General features: G+C 40.8%; 1 protein-coding gene across 1 annotated transcript in view; it reads right to left on the reverse strand.

Annotated features, from left to right (window-relative positions):
- The window catches only part of LOC109864828 (E3 ubiquitin-protein ligase RNF130-like), a 120,801-nt gene extending 101,676 nt beyond the window's left edge, over window positions 1-19,125 (reverse strand). Inside the window, exons 1-2 of the mRNA XM_031798110.1 lie at window positions 18,927-19,125; window positions 18,380-18,519 (exon numbers count right to left, since the gene is read on the reverse strand). Of these exons, the coding sequence (XP_031653970.1) occupies window positions 18,380-18,434 (55 nt within the window). The 5' untranslated portion in view covers window positions 18,435-18,519; window positions 18,927-19,125. The remainder of the gene's footprint in view (window positions 1-18,379; window positions 18,520-18,926) is intronic.
- Window positions 19,126-21,035: the final 1,910 nt, after the last annotated feature.

Here is a 21,035-nt window from a genome sequence, read left to right on the forward strand (position 1 = left end):
GAGAGAGATGTTCTTACATAAACGCTTGTTATGCTTTCCCCGAAAAGCTTTATTGAAATCTGACACGCCAGGTGGATTAACAACAAGCTAAGCTGTGTTTTGTGATATAGCACTTGTGATTTCATGACAATGTAATATTATTAGTAATTTAATTTGAATTTGGCGCTCTGCAATTCAGCGGCTGTTGATGAAAATGATCCCGCTAACGGGATGGGTGCATCAAGAATTAAGCATGTTCCTGTTTAGGTCGCCTAGCAGCATGAGCTCTGAAGATAGATGGGGGGCAATCAGTTCACATATGGTGTCCAGAGCACAGGTGGGGGCAGAGTGTGGTCTATAGCAGGCGGCAACTGTGAGAGACTTGTTTTTAAAGAGTTGGATTTTTAAAAGTAGAACTTCAAATTGTTTGGGTTCAGAACCTGGATAGTAGGACAGAACTCTGCAGGCTATCTCTGCATTAGATTGCAAGACCGCCCCCTTTGGCCGTTCTATCTTGTCTGAAAATGTTGTAGTTAGCGATGGAGATTTCAGAGATTTTGGTGGTCTTCCTAAGCATGTAACATAATAACGGTTATCTTTTATTTCCCCCTACATGTAGCATGATGACTATATTTTATATCACCCTACATGTAGCATGATAACTGTTATCTTTTAAATCACCCTACGTGTAGCCCTACCCTACGTGTAGCATGATAACTGTCATCTTTTTTATCATCCTACATGTAGCATGATAACTGTTATCTTTCATATTACCCTACATGTGGCATGATAACTGTTATCTTTTATACCACTGTCGTGTCTTTGGCTATGCCGGATAAAATAATTTCTCCGTAATTAATATCACCTGATTGAGCTAATCATGTAAATGTAATTAACTAGAGAGTCGGGCACCACGAAATAATATTTATAGAGCTGTTATCTTCCGAATAAACTCTTAAAGACCTAGTAATATTTTACATCAATAGCAGTCAATATCAATCGTCATCTTACTTCAGTCTCATCTGAAAGTTGTAAATTCTTGGTTATCTGCACGAACCCTGGCTAACAATTTGAATCAGCAATACAAAATTGGGTTTAATTATTTATTTTTCTAAATACCTAACTAATCACACAGAATTACACATACACATAATTAAATCATAACTTGATTACAAATGACGTCATAAAGGAAAACGTCCCTAGCGGGCAGAACAGATATGACAGCTTGTTACACAAAAGAAAAGGGGCTGGGTTTGAGTAAAGGAGCGGGAAGACTGAGGGACACAGGGAGAAGCTGTGCTATCGTAAATACAGTATCTTATGCATTCTAAATTACCGCCCATTTGGTTAAGGAAAATGCTATAAATATTTACTCTGAGCTGCGCTTCGGTAGGTTGGTGGTAGATGGAAGGCCGTGTTGCCCAACCGAGTCCTTTGAAGAATGTCTCTGGTTGTCAATTGGATACGTTGTCGTAACGTTGTTGTGTGGTAGACGGGATACTCTGTCTGTTCCTTCCTAACTCTCGTTGGCATCTGCTGTTGCTAACTCAACGGCTTTGAGGTATCACTTCTGTAGTGAATAAGAGTTAAAAGTTCATACCATTCGCAACCGAAGCTCACGTTGATGTTGGCTTCGTTCTGTAGTTATTATCTGAACCATTCTGACATAGGACCGTCGTCCTCACATCATTGGAACAGGAAGTAATGTTGTTGTCAAGGGCTTTTATAGCCCATGTCCCTTCACAGGGGCGGGCCACTGATTGAGCAGCCCTATCTTATGAAAACCCCAAATCTCACATTTTAGAGGCTAAAAATCACATTTCATCCCATCACAAATAATTTCATATTCAAAAATTTTAATAGAACAACAATTCCATGTGAATCCGATAACTCTGATGTGTAGACTTTCCACTGTAGAGTTTATGTCATCTTATCATTGATGAGAATGTCTCAGGTGACAACCGAACTGACATCATATTCATTAAGTACCACCGCATATGTTCAATTGTTCAGATTACCAGAATATAGTTAATTTCCCAAGGGTCTTGCAAATGTAACCTCAGTAGGGTAGAGTGTCACGTTCTGACCTTAGTTCTTTTGTTATGTCTTTGTTTTAGTATGGTCAGGGCTTGAGTTGGGTGGGTTGTCTATGTTAGTTTTTCTATGATTTGCTATTTCTGTGTTTGGCCTGGTATGGTTCTCAATCAGAGGCAGCTGTCAATCGTTGTCCCTGATTGAGAACCATATTTAGGTAGCCTGGTTTTACTTTTGAGTTGAGGGTGATTATCTTCCATGTTAGTGTTTGTTACCACACGGGACCGTTTCGTTTGTTTCACTTTGTTATTTTTGTAGTGTTCAGTTTTTCTTATTAAAATGGACACATACAACGCTGCAAATTGGTCCGTCCTCTCTTTCTCCTCATCAGAGGAAGATGAGGAACGTTACATAGAGAGAGGAAAAAAAGAGGGTGAAAGAGGTATTTATGACTGTCATCAACCTACCCCCCAGGCCAACGTCAGGACACCACCCCACATTTAGCGTTACAAATGTTCTATTTTATATCACCCTACATGTAGCATTATAACTGTTATCTTTTATATCACCCTACATGTGAATGATAACTGTTATATTTTACACCACCCTACAAGTGTAAGGGTTCTCTTTAGGTGAAGTAGAGTTGGACCAAAATGCAGCGTTGTGATGATTCATGTTTGTTTAATGAAGGAAAACTATACATGAATAAACTACAAAATAATGAAATGTGAAAACCTAAACAGTCCTATCTGGTGCAAACACAGAGACAGGAACAATCACCCACAAACACACAGTGAAACCCAGGCTACCTAAATATGGTTCCCAATCAGAGACAATGACTAACACCTGCCTCTGATTGAGAACCATATCAGGCCAGACATAGAAATAGACAAACAAGACATCCAACATAGAATGCCCACCCAGCTCACGTCCTGACCAACACTAAAACAAGGAAAACACATACGAACGATGGTCAGAACGTGACAACATGTAGCATGATGACTGTATTTTATAACACCCCAAATGTAGCATGATAACTGTTAACTTTTATATCACCCTACATGTAGCATGATAACTGTTATCTGTTATATCACCCTAAATATAGTGTGATAATGGTGATCTTTTATATCACTCTACATGTAGCATGATAACGGTTGTCTTTTATGTCACCCTACATGTAGCATGATGACTACCTTTTAAATCACCCTACATGTAGCATGATAACTGTTATCTTTTATATCATCCTACATGTAGCATGATAACGGTGATCTTTTATATCACTCTACGTGTAGCATGATAACGGTTGTCTTTTATGTCACCCTACATGTAGCATGATGACTACCTTTTAAATCACCCTACATGTATAATGATAACTGTTATATTTTATGTCACCCTACATGTAGCATGATAACTGTTATCTTTTACAGTGCCTTGCGAAAGTATTCGGCCCCCTTGAACTTTGCGACCTTTTGCCACATTTCAGGCTTCAAACATAAAGATATAAAACTGTATTTTTGGTGAAGAATCAACAACAAGTGGGACACAATCATGAAGTGGAACAACATTTATTGGATATTTCAAACTTTTTTAACAAATCAAAAACTGAAAAATTGGCCGTGCAAAATTATTCAGCCCCCTTAAGTTAATACTTTGTAGCGCCACCTTTTGCTGCGATTACAGCTGTAAGTCGCTTGGGGTATGTCTCTATCAGTTTTGCACATCGAGAGACTGACATTTTTTCCCACTCCTCCTTGCAAAACAGCTCGAGCTCAGTGAGGTTGGATGGAGAGCATTTGTGAACAGCAGTTTTCAGTTCTTTCCACAGATTCTCGATTGGATTCAGGTCTGGAATTTGACTTGGCCATTCTAACACCTGGATATGTTTATTGTAGATTTTGCTTTATGTTTTGGATCATTGTCTTGTTGGAAGACAAATCTCCGTCCCAGTCTCAGGTCTTTTGCAGACTCCATCAGGTTTTCTTCCAGAATGGTCCTGTATTTGGCTCCATCCATCTTCCCATCAATTTTAACCATCTTCCCTGTCCCTGCTGAAGAAAAGCAGGCCCAAACCATGATGCTGCCACCACCATGTTTGACAGTGGGGATGGTGTGTTCAGGGTGATGAGCTGTGTTGCTTTTACGCCAAACATAACGTTTTGCATTGTTGCCAAAAAGTTCAATTTTGGTTTCATCTGACCAGAGCACCTTCTTCCACATGTTCGGTGTGTCTCCCAGGTGGCTTGTGGCAAACTTTAAACAACACTTTTTATGGATATCTTTAAGAAATGGCTTTCTTCTTGCCACTCTTCCATAAAGGCCAGATTTGTGCAATATACGACTGATTGTTGTCCTATGGACAGAGTCTCCCACCTCAGCTGTAGATCTCTGCAGTTCATCCAGAGTGATCATGGGCCTCTTGGCTGCATCTCTGATCAGTCTTCTCCTTGTATGAGCTGAAAGTTTAGAGGGACGGCCAGGTCTTGGTAGATTTGCAGTGGTCTGATACTCCTTCCATTTCAATATTATCGCTTGCACAGTGCTCCTTGGGATGTTTAAAGCTTGGGAAATCTTTTTGTATCCAAATCCGGCTTTAAACTTCTTCACAACAGTATCTCGGACCTGCCTGGTGTGTTCCTTGTTCTTCATGATGCTCTCTGCGCTTTTAACGGACCTCTGAGACTATCACAGTGCAGGTGCATTTATACGGAGACTTGATTACACACAGGTGGATTGTATTTATCATCATTAGTCATTTAGGTCAACATTGGATCATTCAGAGATCCTCACTGAACTTCTGGAGAGAGTTTGCTGCACTGAAAGTAAAGGGGCTGAATAATTTTGCACGCCCAATTTTTCAGTTTTTGATTTGTTTAAAAAGTTTGAAATATCCAATAAATGTTGTTCCACTTCATGATTGTGTCCCACTTGTTGTTGATTCTTCACAAAAAATACAGTTTTATATCTTTATGTTTGAAGCCTGAAATGTGGCAAAAGGTCGCAAAGTTCAAGGGGGCCGAATACATTCGAATACTTTCGCACTGTATATCACCCTATATGTAGCATGATGACTGTTTGTATATGATTGGTGAAATATTAATGTTTTGCATATAAGAAAATACTAAACAATGATGAATGTTTAAAAGGTAAACAAAGAAAACACGTGCAGGATAAGTAAGAAACCCAGAGGGGCTTTTATTAATTTAACACCTTTTTAGAATCAAGGTTCCATGCTGTCAAAACAGTTCACACAACTTCAAAACAATTCTTTACGTGTGCTAAACTACCTTTTCTTATCTGTGCTCAGAAAGTCATATGGGCCTCATGCAGGTGTTGACATTGTGTGTGATGATTGAAGTCCTTGCTCCATTCAACGTTTTTCCCCAGTGTACGCTGGAGAGGATAGCAGAAAGGAAGTCATCAATAAGGGGCTCAAACTCAGTGGCGAAGGTCTGTATCTGTCCAGGGGAGTCTGTTTTAACATTTGGTGTGTGATTAAGTGGGAGGTTAATGTATGTCTATTAATAATTCACCCTGTTTTGACTGACTGTAATTAGACGCTACAGATGTAGGATCTTAATTTGATCACTTTTGTTGCTGAGAATTTTCCTGCACGGCAGGAAATGCAAACTTGTAGCGCATGTGATGTTTAAAAGGCTCCTAAAGTTTGTAATTTTCACTTTAAAAATGTAAGACTTGATTTGCCCTCACAAAAATATGTATCAACCCCTACAAAAAATATCCATTAATTATAATCCACATAATAATTCACATTTCCTGTTGCTGCAGGATTATTTTCCTGCTGTAGCAAAACTGGCTCAAATGAAGATCCTACATATGTATAATTTGTAGAGTAAAGCTATATAAAGGAACAATAAGGTCAAGGTTGATTGATTGAATGGATTGGTTGGGTAATGGTCTGGTTGTGCCCCTTTTGCCAGGTCTTTAAGTTGTTCTTTGTGGACTCAGACATAAAGTGTGGAGATTGAGTATGGAAGGTGGAAATAATTTCTACAACGATGCCAATGCATTATGTCAGAGCTCACAGAGGCATTACCTCTCATGTTTATGTCAAAATGACAGACCCAAGCATTGACCCCACCCTCAAAGGTGTCTTTTTGACTCTACATTAACAGTCAAAGAGACACCATCTAATCCAAATGTCAACCTAGTGTCACCTTTTACAGATTCATTTATATTTGTAACACATTTACTATGTATATATATTTTTTGATATTTGAACTGTCACTGTCTTGAAGGGAAAGTGTGAGATTTCAGCCATTAATCCCTTTTTTACTTCCCCATATTCAGATGAAAATGTATGTCTCTGCGTGCAGCTTGAAGGAAGTTGAAGGTAGCTTCACAAGCCATTGCTAACTAGCATCAGTGCAATGACTGTTCCCATAGACTTCCAGTTACTTAGCAATTATGTTAACGCTAATGAGAAACTTCCTTCAAACTGCATGCAGAGACTTAACAATGGTAACCATGAGTCCATCTGACTCTTGGAAAATAGAAAAAGGGCTTGATTGCCAAAATCTCGCTCTATCCCTTTAAGAACCATTTACATAGCATCTAATGTAGAATTACAAATCAAATGTTCCTTAGCTCCACAATGGCAATTAGAAATGGGAAATTAAATGTGATGCTTTGCTCTACCTAAAGCAGCAGATGGCAGCAATGTATTACTTTATTTCAAGGATGAAATTGCCAAATTAGAATTGATAGACTGCATCTTCAGTTGAAGTCGGAAGTTTACATACACTTAGGTTGGAGTCATTAAAACTCGTTTTTCAACAAGTCCACAAATATCTTGTTAACTTACTATAGTTTGGCATGTCAGTTAGGACATCTATTTTGTGCATGACACAAGTAATTTTTCCAACAATTGTTTAGACAGATTACTTCACTTATAATTCACTGTATCACAATTCCAGTGGGTAAGAAGTTTACATACAATAAGTTGACTGTTCATCCTTGGGAGCAATTTCCAAATGCCTGAAGGTACCACGTTCATCTGTGCAAACAATAGTATGTAAGTATAAACACCATGGGACCACGCAGCCGTCATACCGCTCAGGAAGGAGACGCGTTCTGTCTCCTAGAGATGAACGTACTTTGGTGTGAAAAGTGCAAATCAATCCCAGAACAACAGCAAAGGACCTTGTGAAGATGCTGGAGGAAATAGGTACAAATGTATCTATATCCTCAGTAAATGAGTCCCCAATCGACATAACCTGAAAGGCCACTCAGCAAGGAAGCGGCCATAAAAAAGCCAGACTACGGTTTGCGACTGCACATGGGGACAAAGATCGTACTTTTTGGAGAAATGTCCTCTGGTCTGATGAAACAAAATTGAACTGTTTGGCCATAATGACCATCGTTATGTTTGGAGGGAAAAGGGGGAGGCTTGCAAGCCGAAGCATCATGTTGTGGGGGTGCTTTGCTGTAGGAGGGACTGGTGCACTGGACGGAATGAGGAAGGACAATTATGTGGATATATTGAAGCCACATCTCAAGACATCAGTCAGGAAGTTAAAGTTTGGTCGCAAATGGGTCTTCCGAATGAACAATGATCCCAATCATACTTCCAAAGTTGTGGCAAAATTGCTTAAGAACAACAAAGTCAAGGTATTGGAGTGGTCATCACAAAGCCAATTTTATAGAAAATTTGTGGGCAGAACTGAAAAAGCGTGTGCGAGCAAGGAGGCCTACAAATGTGATAACGGTCTTAGATTGCATGGTGGGAGGATTGCAGGCTAGAACAGTGATGAGAAGCAATAATGAGTGCAATGGAACATTATACTCATACTGTACACATACATCCAACATGGGCATTGTTCATTGTGAGGTAATAAGGAAGTAACTGTCACAGTAGGACTAATACTACTGAATAACTGCCTTCTGGTAAAAATATGGATATGGTTATAGCTTTTTAACTACCCACTTCTTCTGGATATTTCTGTCTGTATAGTGTTTATAGAATTGTGTGTGTTTATGTGTGTGAACATGCATGCATGTGTGTTTGATGACGATGTGGAATGTTTTGGGAGTTATTAATTTGCATGGACAGTATTGCCAGAATATCTAGAGAAAATAACATCTATTCCTCAGAAAATCAAACTAGTCACTTATGATTATGGTGATCACACTCCGCATATGGGAGGGGGCGAGAATGAGGGAGAAGAAAGAGACTGTGTGGTAGAGTGTGTTGTAAAAATCTACTGCTAAATTGATATTTCTCTCAACAATAAGGCATATTTCAAACGATAGGAACCATTCAGAGATAAGGCAGATTTTTTCAAACGAACTCTTCCAAAAGCATATAAACCCCCAAATAGCAATAGCCACCTGCTTCTTCTGTGAATGGACTTAAGCATCCCGGGGGTATAGATTAAATGTTTGCTAACTGATTTAACAAGAACGATTTAGAAGAAGTCTGGACTGTATCTAAGAGGCACAGGGCAGCCTAAGGACTAGTTTATGCAAAAACATGCCATGAGAATTATTTAGCATGTATTCTTCTTTAGGTTATGGAGAGGTCTCGGTGGGGCCTCAGGCCAATTACAATATATCATAATTCAACTTTTTTTTTTAAACAATTGCTTCTGGAGAGAATTTTTGTGACAGCTTTCCACAACGCTGTTGTCATTATGCAGACAGAGATGTTCATCTGGAAGAAATAAGAGATTAAAAAAAACATGTGGGGGCGAGGAGACCAGAATATCCATAGAGATCAGAACATGTTCCCTCTTTTCGTCATATTAATCTTTAACCAAGCAAAGCCATCACATATTACAGCTTAATTTCTGAACCAAAAAAACAAGTTTCACATCTAAATTGCCCTCCCAGTATTCTCTTTCCCTCTTTTCAGACAGAGATATAAAACAGCCATTTTCAAAGTAAAAAGCCATGCTAGTCTGGTGTGACAACGTCTCTCTGTGTTCCTTCGTTGTCCTATTCTGATGGCCGACTTTATCTGAGGGTCCATGCTGAGACGTGAAAGCTACAGCTTAATTCTTATAATGGACTTCGTTATACAGTATATCATATCACCAAGAGTTGCCCACATTAAGAGACACTTTTGGGTGATTTAACACTCCCAGAATGGAGACATTCATTCTCATCTCATGCTGTAATGCTTATCTCTCTGAGGAAGAAAGGACCTTTCAGTGTTCATAGTTGATATCACCAGTGATAGGCTAAGCGGAAATATGGTGCTGGCTATTAACAGTACATCAGGCATTCAGTCAGTGCAGGGGGTCCTGGAAAGTTAACTTTGATAAAAAATAAATAGCGCTAAAACTTCAATTGTCCTGTGTTGGGGATTCACTGTAAATTGAACGTGTATCATTGCGGGTTAATATCTGCATACAGTATGTGTTTTAGTACCATTTTACTACCATGTCCTTGCCTTCAGAGTAATTAATGGTGTTGTTTACTTTACATTCTGTAAGAGCTTAATGAGGAACATGCATGTTTTAGGCACATAATATGAATTCAGAGCCCTAATTAGTCCTGATATAGATAAATGAGCGAACCTATCGTTTAATACGTCATTACATCTCCGTAATATAAGATGACCAAACATGTTGTGGACAGTGTATCGTGTATACGTTAAACAAATTGATTGAATCAAACCTGTATTGTGGTAAATCCACATCATTATGACCTTGTATCTTCCCTGCCAACATGTTGTATGTACGACAGTGTCTGAGACCAAGGATGTCCTAATATGGACACCATACAGTTATCTCAGAATCTTAACAGACAAAGTCAGGCAAAAAAATAAATGACTCACTCAAGCTTTCAATCTGTGCTTAGCTCACTTAACACAAGGAAAGAAAACTTTTGCGACCCACTAAAATATTCAAGCTTAAAGCATTGACCTTATTAGGAAGATTTTTGCATGTTGTTTTTGCCATGGGGAAATTTTGTTACCGTGTCATGTACACGTTTAAAGTGGCGTTTAAATACAAAACAATTTGACAATACAACTTTCATAACAGTTACATACCAATAAAAAGAGACTAGCCTGCTGGCCTTTCTAGGTCGATAGGAACACTAGCCTGCTGGCCTTACTGGGTCGATAGGAACACTAGTCCGAGCTATTTAGGAGAGATATCACACCTGGCACAAATGATTGTCTAGTTCTGTTTTTCCTGCCGAGGGGTGCCCTATACCTGCGCCCAGAGGGGAGTAGTTCAAAGTCTGGGTACAGGGCGTGGCTTGGGTCTAAAACTGACAGTGGCATTGCCAAACCAACAAACAATACAATACTCTCAAACTAATGGTTGTCTTTTGTATTGCTTCCACTTCTCAGTTCCCTGCTGGGCAGGGGAAGGCTGCTTTGTGTTGTACCACTTCTCAGTTCCCTGCTTGGCAGGGGATGGCTGCTTTGTGTTGTACCACTTCTCAGTTCCTTACTGGGCAGGGGAAGGCTGCTTTGTGTTGTACCACTTCTCAGTTCCTTACTGGGCAGTTGTTGGCTGCTTTGTGGCAGGTTTACCTACCTCCCTTGCCTTGCTTACTTTATAACAACTCTTATTCAAAGGGATGTTAATTTCAGTTTAGAAAAAAAAAGTGCATCCAGGAGTTAACAAAAATACAACATGTATCACATACAATGCACAACATTGTACAGGTGTAGCACTTAACTATTATACAATATGCTCAAGTAATTGAGTTCACTATAGCAATACACATACTCAAATAAAGGGCAAGCCAGCAAAACATTTCTCCAGTCCAGCTAATTAGATAGACACCCTGTCTTGTTGTATGAGATTTGAAGTGGTTTATGGTTCATGAAGGCACCACCTGCTATGACCCCATGATTAAGGGTCTTCCCCCAAATTACATCAGTTAGCCGGCGTTATCTGGTATTTGTCTTTACAAGATGGTATCGACTTTTGTGACATCATGCAGAAAATGAACTGTCATGTGTGCAAGTGCTGCACTGAATGAACGCTGATAAAACCTTCCGAGCCAATGGTAATAAATACTACAGGCCGACGAAGAACAGGCTAGGCAGACAAAGCACAACCACAATGTCTGGCCTCCTTTGAAATGAGAATGTTAATCTTGTGAGTGGCTTTAAAGGGACATTTAAAAAAGCACCACCCCAACATCAACATGTGTGAAAATGGTGTGTTTCTACGTTTTGTAGTAAAAAAGATAGAGGAAGATAAGTGTTTCCAATGACATCATCGGTGTGCATTGTGTGATTTTAACCAATTATGAGCAGCCATTGCCTACTAATTGGTTGATGATGACATTGGAAACACTTAACTTCCTCTATCTTCTTTTCAACAAAACATAGAAATGTGCAATTTTCACATATGTTGATGTTGGGGTGATGCTGGAGATGAAGTTGAATAACTGTGAAGTTTCCCTTTTAATATGAGTAGCTCACTCCTCATTTGGAAATATATTTTGAACAGAGGTCTTAGTGAAGAAATAAAACAAATCAAGCTATTCCAATGCTTGCACGGCCTAGATAATGGGGTCATAATTTTTCTTTACATGGAAATGGAAATGTGATACAAAAAGCAAAGTGATAGCCAGCTCTGCTTTTGTTGTGCGTAAATAGATACTTAAAGTCAGATTAACATCCAAGAAGCAACATCTAACATGATGGATTTCAAGGATTTTTTTTTCAGGTTCTGGAGGCCATTATATTTCCCCAAGGACATCAGAACAGCAATAAAACTAGCTATTAGAACATTGTCTATTTACATACTGATCTGTTTGGTGGGTTTGATACGGATTCTCACTCAGAATATTCTGACTCTTTAATTCGTTAATTATAAATGTTACGTTTAATATTCTGTGGCTTTCAACTTGTAGCCGCATAATGCAACAGAAAGACAACTTCCAATATGCCAAACAAATTATATTTAAAACCACAAAGCATCACGACTCAATCCGATTCCAAGTTAAGGTCATTCATGTTGTTCTTTTGTTTGTGCCGTTTCTGTTTTTTTTTTACGTGTGCTGTTGCAATAGGGACAATTATGCAATAGGGAAGTTAACTTTTCACTAGGGAAGTTTACTTTTCACTAGGGAAGTTAACTTTTCACTAGGGAAGTTTACTTTTCACTAGGGAAGTTTACTTTTCACTAGGGAAGTTTACTTTTCACTAGGGAAGTTAACTTTTCACTAGGGAAGTTAACTTTTCACTATGGAAGTTAACTTTTCACTAGGGAAGTTAACTTTTCACTAGGGAAGTTTACTTTTCACTAGGGAAGTTTACTTTTCACTAGGGAAGTTTACTTTTCACTAGGGAAGTTTACTTTTCACTAGGGAAGTTTACTTTTCACTAGGGAAGTTTACTTTTCAATAGGGAAGTTTACTTTTCACTAGGGAAGTTTACTTTTCACTAGGGAAGTTTACTTTTCACTAGGGAAGTTTACTTTTCCCTAGGGAAGTTTACTTTTCATTAGGGAAGTTTACTTTGCATGACTCATTCTGCAGGGGGACTATTATGGGAAAATAACCCAATCAAATCCTAATCAAATAAATGTGTCAGTGTCAGATGTACAATTGTAAATTAAGTCAAATCTTATCGGTTCAAATACTTACATGGGACAAGAATTACGCAGATTAAGCGGAGCCATATTTTTCAGATGAAGAGTTTTTAATTTATACTTGAGTTATCAGTTTTCATAGTGATTAATAAGTAACTCCATGCACGTAATCACAACATAAAAGTATTTTACCGATAGTCACATGATGTCTCTGGAAAAATATAAATTCTCAAGTTCACAGGTAGAAGCCAGCACATACTTCCTGTGAATGGTGTGTAGGCTGTTTTGATCTAAATGATGGGGCTCTTAGTGATAACATCAGGGGCTCTGCTGCTCTTTCACCTGCACCTTTCACCTGCACCTGTTAAGACGGCTTTGTCGGCAATGGCATCACCTGCTATGACCCCAAGATCTGCGAAAGCGGCTCCTGCTGTCGTCAAGGTTACCGCTGGTCTTCTATACTGGGTTGTGTGGACGTTGACGAGTGTTCCTTTCCTGACCAGCCCTGCGCCCCTCAGGTCTGTGAGAACACCCCTGGGTCCTTCAACTGCCTGGTGCCTTCTGACGATAACCTCCGCTCAGTCCAGCACACCAGCCCAAACATGGACCCCCACTCTGTCCAGTTTATGTGTGGGGACAGTATTGGTGGAACATCTCGTTGTGCAGACCACTGCCAGCACTACTCTGTACTGAATGACGCCTGGCGTGCCACCAACTACAGGGGTATAGGGAACTGCGACAAGGATATCAACTTTTGGGGCTGTTATCGCATGTTCCTGGGAGTGTGGCTCACAGATCCCCACCCCCAGCTGTCGGACGGAGTGGTTCAGCCTGTGGGAGCTATGATAGCTGCTGCCAATATAAACAAACCCCAATCCATGTCAAAGCCTGCTATAGAAACTACTATGTCTACAAGTTTGTCAGTCCAACGTATTGCACCTTTGCCTATTGTGCAGACGTCAACACTATGGTATGTGCTACCTGTGGAAGTGATCAGACTTGTGTGAGTGAGGATAAGATCAACTGGAGATGTGAGAGGAAAGCTCCAGAGCTGGTATGTGGGCGGAGCCTCCTACAGGTGGGTCTCAGCAGAGCTCATCTGGAGGCTGCTGGTATAAACGCTACCACTGCTCATCTGGCTGAGGATCACGAGGATCGTAATGGCATGGTGTGGTACCAGGTGGAGCGCAGGGAGGGACACTGTGGAAACACAGTGAAGACAAATGCCACTCATGCTGTCTACTCCAACAGCATATTTGTTTATCCAGTAGATGCACAAAATGATTATCCTCTTAGCTTTCCTTTCTCCTGTATCTATCCTCTGGAGATAGAGAGCAGCCTGCCCATCAGACCCCATCTACCAACTGACAATGCAGTTGTTGCAGTCGGTGCCAAGGCCAGAGCCTCCATGTTTCTGTATCGTAACTCTAACTACACAGAGCCTTACCCAGCTGGTCAGGCAGTCACTCTGCTTGTGGGTTCCACCCTGCATGTGGGCGTGTCCATAGACGAGTCAGACCCGGAGCTTTTCGTGGACGACTGCTTCACCACGGAATCCCCCAGCCCTGACAACCTCATTCAATACACCATAATTCAGGACAGCTGTCCAAGCAATCGTACCCACGTGACAGTCGAGGAAAGCGCCTCATCCATCCAGGCTCGATTCTCTGCTCTGCTGTATGGGGGCTACCGTTACGTCTTCCTACACTGCCGCCTCAGCCTGTGTAACCACAGAAGCTCATCCTGATCTCCAGTGTGTTCCAGGAGGAGGTCCCGCTCTGTGGCCAAGTCTGTCTCCCTCAACCCCCTCACCATCGGGCCAATCACCTGGCCCAGAGTCTAGAATGACCTCCAGCTTCTCCCCCACACCTCAACCCCACTGTCAACCCACTGGGCCCTCTCCCTCCCCAGATCTCCATTCCCACCAGCACAACCAATGGTCATGCAAGGGCACCAAATTACTTTCTGCTATTATTGATAATGAATGTTTGCAATACAGTGTGTGATTTCATTGTACTGTAAATGTTTTATACACATAGACTTGCATTGCTTTTGAGGATCGATCATTTACTCAGTTGAGTTCGTGCCAACCAAACCTGAGTTGCTCAATGTGTATGCTGCCATTTGACAATGACAATAAATAACTATATGATAAAGAACACATCACTATGTATTTTTTCTCTATCTCTCCTCCCCCACTTGCACATAGATACACCCCCCTCTATTTCCCCAGCCTGCAGACATTTTTCAAAGCCATTTGACATAGACACAACTGTTGCCTGAGGTTTTTTCTTTCACCTTCTTGTAATTCCCAGTTGTATCTGGAAATCTAGAGTATACCTAGAGTCAGTGCGAGGTCTCTGAAGTCATACCTTCAGCCATTTTGGGGCAATCTTGAAGAAAGAGATAGCATCAACCAGCCAGATAATTCAAGTAATGCTTACAGTAGGGATGATTTCCGACATAGCCGGGCTACCAGGGTCACCAGGGAGACCAATCTAAAGGGGAGAGAGAGGAGCCTATTACATCCGCCAGTAGAGGGAGAAATGATTGCCAGGGGAAGATAATTGTGAGGAGAGAAGCATGAAGCAAAAGCAGTGCCAGGAATTGTATCAGTCGGTGGCCCCTTTACAGCCTCTGCCTGTCTCGGATAAGGGGGATATGAACACTGGCAAGGTGCAGCTGGGAGGGTGAGAATGTCATTATCGTGGGACCCCCATACAACCCCATAACCCTTTCCTCTGCTTTATTTTACTTTACACTTCATTTTGTGTATGCTCTTTGCTCTGCCGCTCGCTTGACGAGGTAAACGTGTAAGTCCCCCTGGCTTTTGAAATCAATTTGGGTCCTCGCTGTGTCTTGTACGACACCTGACTGGCCCTGTGGTGCCCCTCCTTGATGAGGCCCGACTGGCCCTGTGGTGCTGCTCCTTGATGAGGCCCGGCTGGCCCCGTGGCGCAGCTCCTTGATGAGTCCTGGCTGGCCAAGTGGCGTAGCTCTATGAGGAAGCCTGGCAGGGGGCTTTTGGCTGCCCTCACATTTTTGAAAGGTGGAGGAAGTGATTAACAGTGACGGCACACACACACATGCACGTGTGAACACACAGATCTCTGGTTCACTCATACAGCGGTACACAGGTTTGAGCTCCATTCCTGTGAGATTGTAAAGTAGGTTGTTGATTGAAAAATTGGCACTTCCTTAAGTAATGATACCTCGCTGGAAATAATTGATTGTTCAGACCCACTTGTGTACTTTGACCTCATACACAACCAGGGTTAACAAGAACTACTGTTACCACAGCAATATTGATTGTCAAAATAATCAAAGTAGGTGCACCCCACTCCGATAAACATGGAGCTATAGTTATTAAAGGATGCTTTACTGTAACAAGTGGATCAAGGAATGAATTTCAGTGTATTGGAGAAAAGAGGAGACTGGTTAACCAGGAGAAAAAGAGCAGACTGGTTAACTAGGAGAAACAGAGCAGAGTGGTTAACTAGGAGAAACAGAGCAGAGTTGTTAACTAGGGGAAACAGAACAGAGTGGTTACCCAGGAGAAACAGAGCAGAGTGGTTAACTAGGAGAAACAGAGCAGAATGGTTAACTAGGAGAAACAGAGCAGAGTAGTTAACCAGGAGAAACAGAGCAGAGTGCTTAACCAGGAGAAACAGAGCAGAGTGGTTAACTAGGAGAAACAGAACAGAGTGGTTACCCAGGAGAAACAGAACAGAGTGGTTAACTAGGAGAAACAGAACAGAGTGGTTAACCAGGAGAAAAAGAGCAGAGTGGTTAACATGTATGGACCCAGAACTTAAATCTAGAGGCTGACCAAGATCGGGTCTTTTTTTTCAACGTTTTGTTAAAAATTGCGCAAAATTTCAACGTCCTGGTACTCATGCCAGGAATATAGTACATGCATATGATTAGTATGTGTGGATAGAAAACACTCTGAAGTTTCTAAAACTAGTTAAATCATGTCTGTGACTATAACAGAATGTGTGGAGCAGGCAAAAGCCCAAGGAAAACTGTTCACAAAAAATATATATATCCTTCCGCCAGTTGCCTGTATTGTCTATGGCCAGGGAAAATAGATAGCGACCAGTTTACAATGCCTACAGCTTCCACACGATGTCGCCAGTACTGTCATTTGCTTTGAAGTTAATCCTTGGATTAGATGAGAAATAGGCACTTCCTGTTATCGAGTACACAGCTGGAAGTTTTGAGAGAGAGAAAATGGAGCATCATTTCAAGAATTGCTGCTATTGAATACAGATCGCCCCGTGATCAATTTGATCGATTATTAACGTTTACTAATACCTAAAGTTGGTTTACAAAAGTAGTTTGAAGTGTTTTGTCAAAGTTTATCGGCAACTTTTTAAATAAAAAAAAATGACGTTGCGTTTTGTAAAGCTGCTTTTTCCTGGATCAGACGGGCTTCATAAATTGACATTTTGGGTATACATAGACGGATTTAATCGAAAAAAAGACCCAATTGTGATGTTTATGGGACATATAGGAGTGCCAACAAAGAAGCTCGTCAAAGGTAATGAATGTTTTTTATTTTATTTCTGCATTTTGTGTTGCGCCTGCTACGCTAATTCCTTTGTTTATGTCTTTTTTCCGGTATTGCGGGGGGGGGGGGGGTGCATGCTATCAGATAATAGCTTCTCATGCTATCGCCGAAAAGCATTTTAAAAATCTGACATGTTGGCTAGATTCACAACGAGTGTAGCTTTAATTGAGTACCCTGCATGTGTGTTTTAATGAAAGTTTGAGTTTTAGCGAGTACTATTAGCATTTGGCGTTGCGCATTTCAATTTCCTGTTGGCTATGTGAGACGCAGACGTCTCACCTTGCCCTAAGAGGTTATTAACAGAGATTATTCTTGGATGTGTCACCTTTCAGCCTTCACCTCATCTCTTAGTGCATGTACTGACATATGGTAAGCTTGTGTGCTCAGAAAGATGACAATCAAATTAAATGTGAAATTATCAATATTGTTGAGGCATTTCACTGAAAAGCACTCATAGCCAACTAAGTTACGGATAGAAGAAAATGGAATGTAGGCTACCATAGTGCTGCACACTAAAAATATGACCTTGTTTAACATGAATTCGTACATTTCTATTACCCTCAGTGTCTGAGTGCTGCGGAATGTACAGAGTGCCAGGATTAGTGGGAGGCCTGATGATCGGTCCTCAAAAGACTGTCAAAAGCCTTACTTTGTGTTGACGTGAGGAGATGTCCTCACTGGGTCCAGAATTACTCCATGTGATATCAAGAAGCAGAAAGTCAAGAAAATCTCCTGAGTTCTCCTAAACGGTCTTTATTTACTGCTATAGCTGTGACAGAATGCAGCCAGCGTGATTCCATTCATTTGTAATTAGAAGAAACTAAACACAAAGATTTAATGGCATGTGCCCCTGCCAGTTAAATCAGTTTCATGAGGGGAATTTTAATTCAGACTTTTCGGGATACGATTGCCCCCCTCAGCGCTTTTGTTAAAGATTGATTAATGGTATATTTGGTGCAAGAGGACCGAGGGTAAGGACAACATACTAATCTTTTGCATCAAGAATGTGTACATTACTTTACAAATTACACGGTCAGTAGGACTGTTAAAAAAAGTATTATCCAACTTGAACTTGTTCAAGTCTGGCCAATTAAAATGTGAAACCTTTCATGTTGTCATGGTTCTCTGGAGGTGCTACTATGTTGGCTGCCTTGTGCTTTGCAATAGGAGAGCATTTACTTGCAATGGTTAACTCATGGGTAAGCCCACTGCGCATGGGCTTTTTTGGATTATGTTTGCTTTCACCTGGCAGACTCCTCTTAAGACTCACCCCTCTGAACCCGGCTGTCTTGAGTGGCAGCTGAGCACGTCCTACAAGCCCCCATAATCCTTCGCTCTGCTTCTGTCTGATGTCATCTTTTCCATAGGATAAACACTGGTGCCTCCAGGGCTTCCCGATAAGAACCTCTTCTGAGAATGAAGACGAGGATTAGATTCTTTCACTTCCACACCCTGGAACTAAAAAACTAAAATATCAGCATTTATTTATAGCCGCAAAACCCCTTGGCAATTAGTTACCCTGTGAAGCAAAACACACTGCCACATCTTCAAGTAGAAGAGAAGATACATATATATATATTTCAGCTGGCGTCACATTAAATAAATTGGGTGTGCTTAAAAAGATTTGCTAACAGTAGTTAAAGTTGCCGTACTTGAATTGTGCAACAGATGGTGCCTGGTACTTTGTGTTGTTGATCCATGTCTATGCCACTTAAGTTGCTTTAGAGAAAAAAACTAAAGAAAAAATGAAATGTATTTGTCTAGCAGCACATTTTGTTGAGTCTCAAAGCACTTCATGTCTTAAATAGATTACTCACTTCATCCACCACCAACGTGTAGCTGTCCCAATATGGACACTGTGCGCATGCTAACCACCGCCACCAACCTCCAGTGACTATACATGTACTGTTTAGCCAATATGCTAGTACGTGCATGTAAGAAAACAATGCAATCACATGCATAAGGGCTTTAACTTAATAAGCAAAAACCAAAGCTACACGGATACCACATACTTTCCCCAATTAAATCCGACACCGCTGTCCCCAGTTAATACCATAAAACAATACCTGACCCATGCTGAAACAAACATTTTTCGACCACACGGAGCATAAATCATTCATGTCATGGATGAATTATTGACCAGGACAGCGAGCAGAAAAACAACACACAGACCCATTTTGATAAGCATTTGTCTCCTGTACTCATGGCAGCCATTTTGCATTTTGGTCAGGGACTTGATCACCAGCATTCTTCCAGATAACACTTGATTTGGATAGTCTGTAGAGCATCTACAGATGGACTATCAGTGACATTTTAACTAACTATCTACAAAACCTAGCCCCCCAACCATTATCCTATCCCTAAACATAACCTTTACTCTAGCCTATAACCCTTACCCTAACCCTTATTTTAAACCCAACCCTAACCGTAACATTAGCAAGCAGTTGCTTATCAACAGATAGTGTGTTGACAGTTTCACCATCGGACCATCCAAATAAAGTGTGATCTTCTTCCAGGCCATAATCTAACATGAAACGCCGACCTCATTTCAAAAACTTAATTCAGCTTGTCTGCTGCAATAGAATAGTCACAAAACTGTAAAAACCCGCTTATTTGACACTCCAGGCAGGTTAAAGCAGACGCTAGATCTATTTGAACGATTTCAAATAGTACTTGAACCCAGGTCTGGTGAAACGCCACAATGTTTTTTTTTCTTCATTTTGCCTCTTTCATCACTGTAAAATAGAATGATTTGCATATCTCGGGAGGTGTCCCCGCTGAGATTTTCTGTGTGTTATCTGTACAAAATTTCCCTCAGTGCACTTTTAATCAGTCAACAGATAGGGGTGGGATTCTTGTGAAAAAAATTAACGGAATACAAAAAAAGTTAATGAGGTTTTTCCTGCACTACACCTCTAGAGGAATAGGTCCACTTAACTGCAATGTCATTATCCAGGAATTAAATGGGGACGGTTGTTTTGCAATGCAATCTATTTAGACTTTAATTGCATGTGAACGGTTCTCCCTACAACAAGGGAGCAAAGGCTCTGCGTGTGACATGATATTCCAACCCGTCCAGGAGTTTGAGCTGTTCTCTATTTCTTTAACGAGGAAGGATTCTTTTGTCACATTGTGGGGGGCGAAAGCGCTTGCGTGTCATCAACCTCAGGCAAGCAGGTATTGGATGTAACCTAACAACATTCCTTTTTAGTGTCCGTATAACATTTTTTTTTAAATGTTGATTTTATTTTTTACTTTTATCTTTGACCGTCATTCTAACCCCCGCCCAGCAACTTCACACCCACTTGTCTCCTGTTCCAAATCCCAACCCTCAGCTTCCCTCAGCCCATGCAGAATAGGTGGTTCGAGTTTGTTGGTTCCCAGTGCAGTGGTAGCTAGACCATAGACTTCTGGTTATGTATCTGGTTCTACTGAGTTACAGTTCATATAAGGAAATCTATCAATTGAAATGAACTCATTAGGCCCTCATCTATGGATTTCACATGACTGTGAATACAGATATGCCTCTGTTGGTCACAGATACCCCCCCCCCCCCCCCAAAAAAAAAGGTAGGGGCATTAATCAGAAAACCAGTCAGTATCTGGTATGACCACCATTTGCCTCGTGCAGCGCGAAACATCGCCTTCTCATAGAGTGGATCAGGCTGTTGATTGTGTCCTGTGAAAAGTTGTCCCACTCCTCTTCAATGATTGTGCGAAGCTACTGGGTATTGGCGGGAACTGAAACATGCTGTCGTACACGTCGATCCAGAGTATCCCAAACATGCTCAATGGGTGACATGTCTGGTGAGTAGAGGTCGACCGATTATGATTTTTCTTTTTTTTTGTAATCACGACAATTACAACAATACTGAATTAACACTTATTTTAACTTCTTGGATATTGGGGGCGCTCTTTTAATTTATG

This window comes from Oncorhynchus kisutch, linkage group LG19, assembly GCF_002021735.2.
Source record: "Oncorhynchus kisutch isolate 150728-3 linkage group LG19, Okis_V2, whole genome shotgun sequence".
In the NCBI taxonomy this organism is placed as follows: domain Eukaryota; kingdom Metazoa; phylum Chordata; class Actinopteri; order Salmoniformes; family Salmonidae; genus Oncorhynchus; species Oncorhynchus kisutch.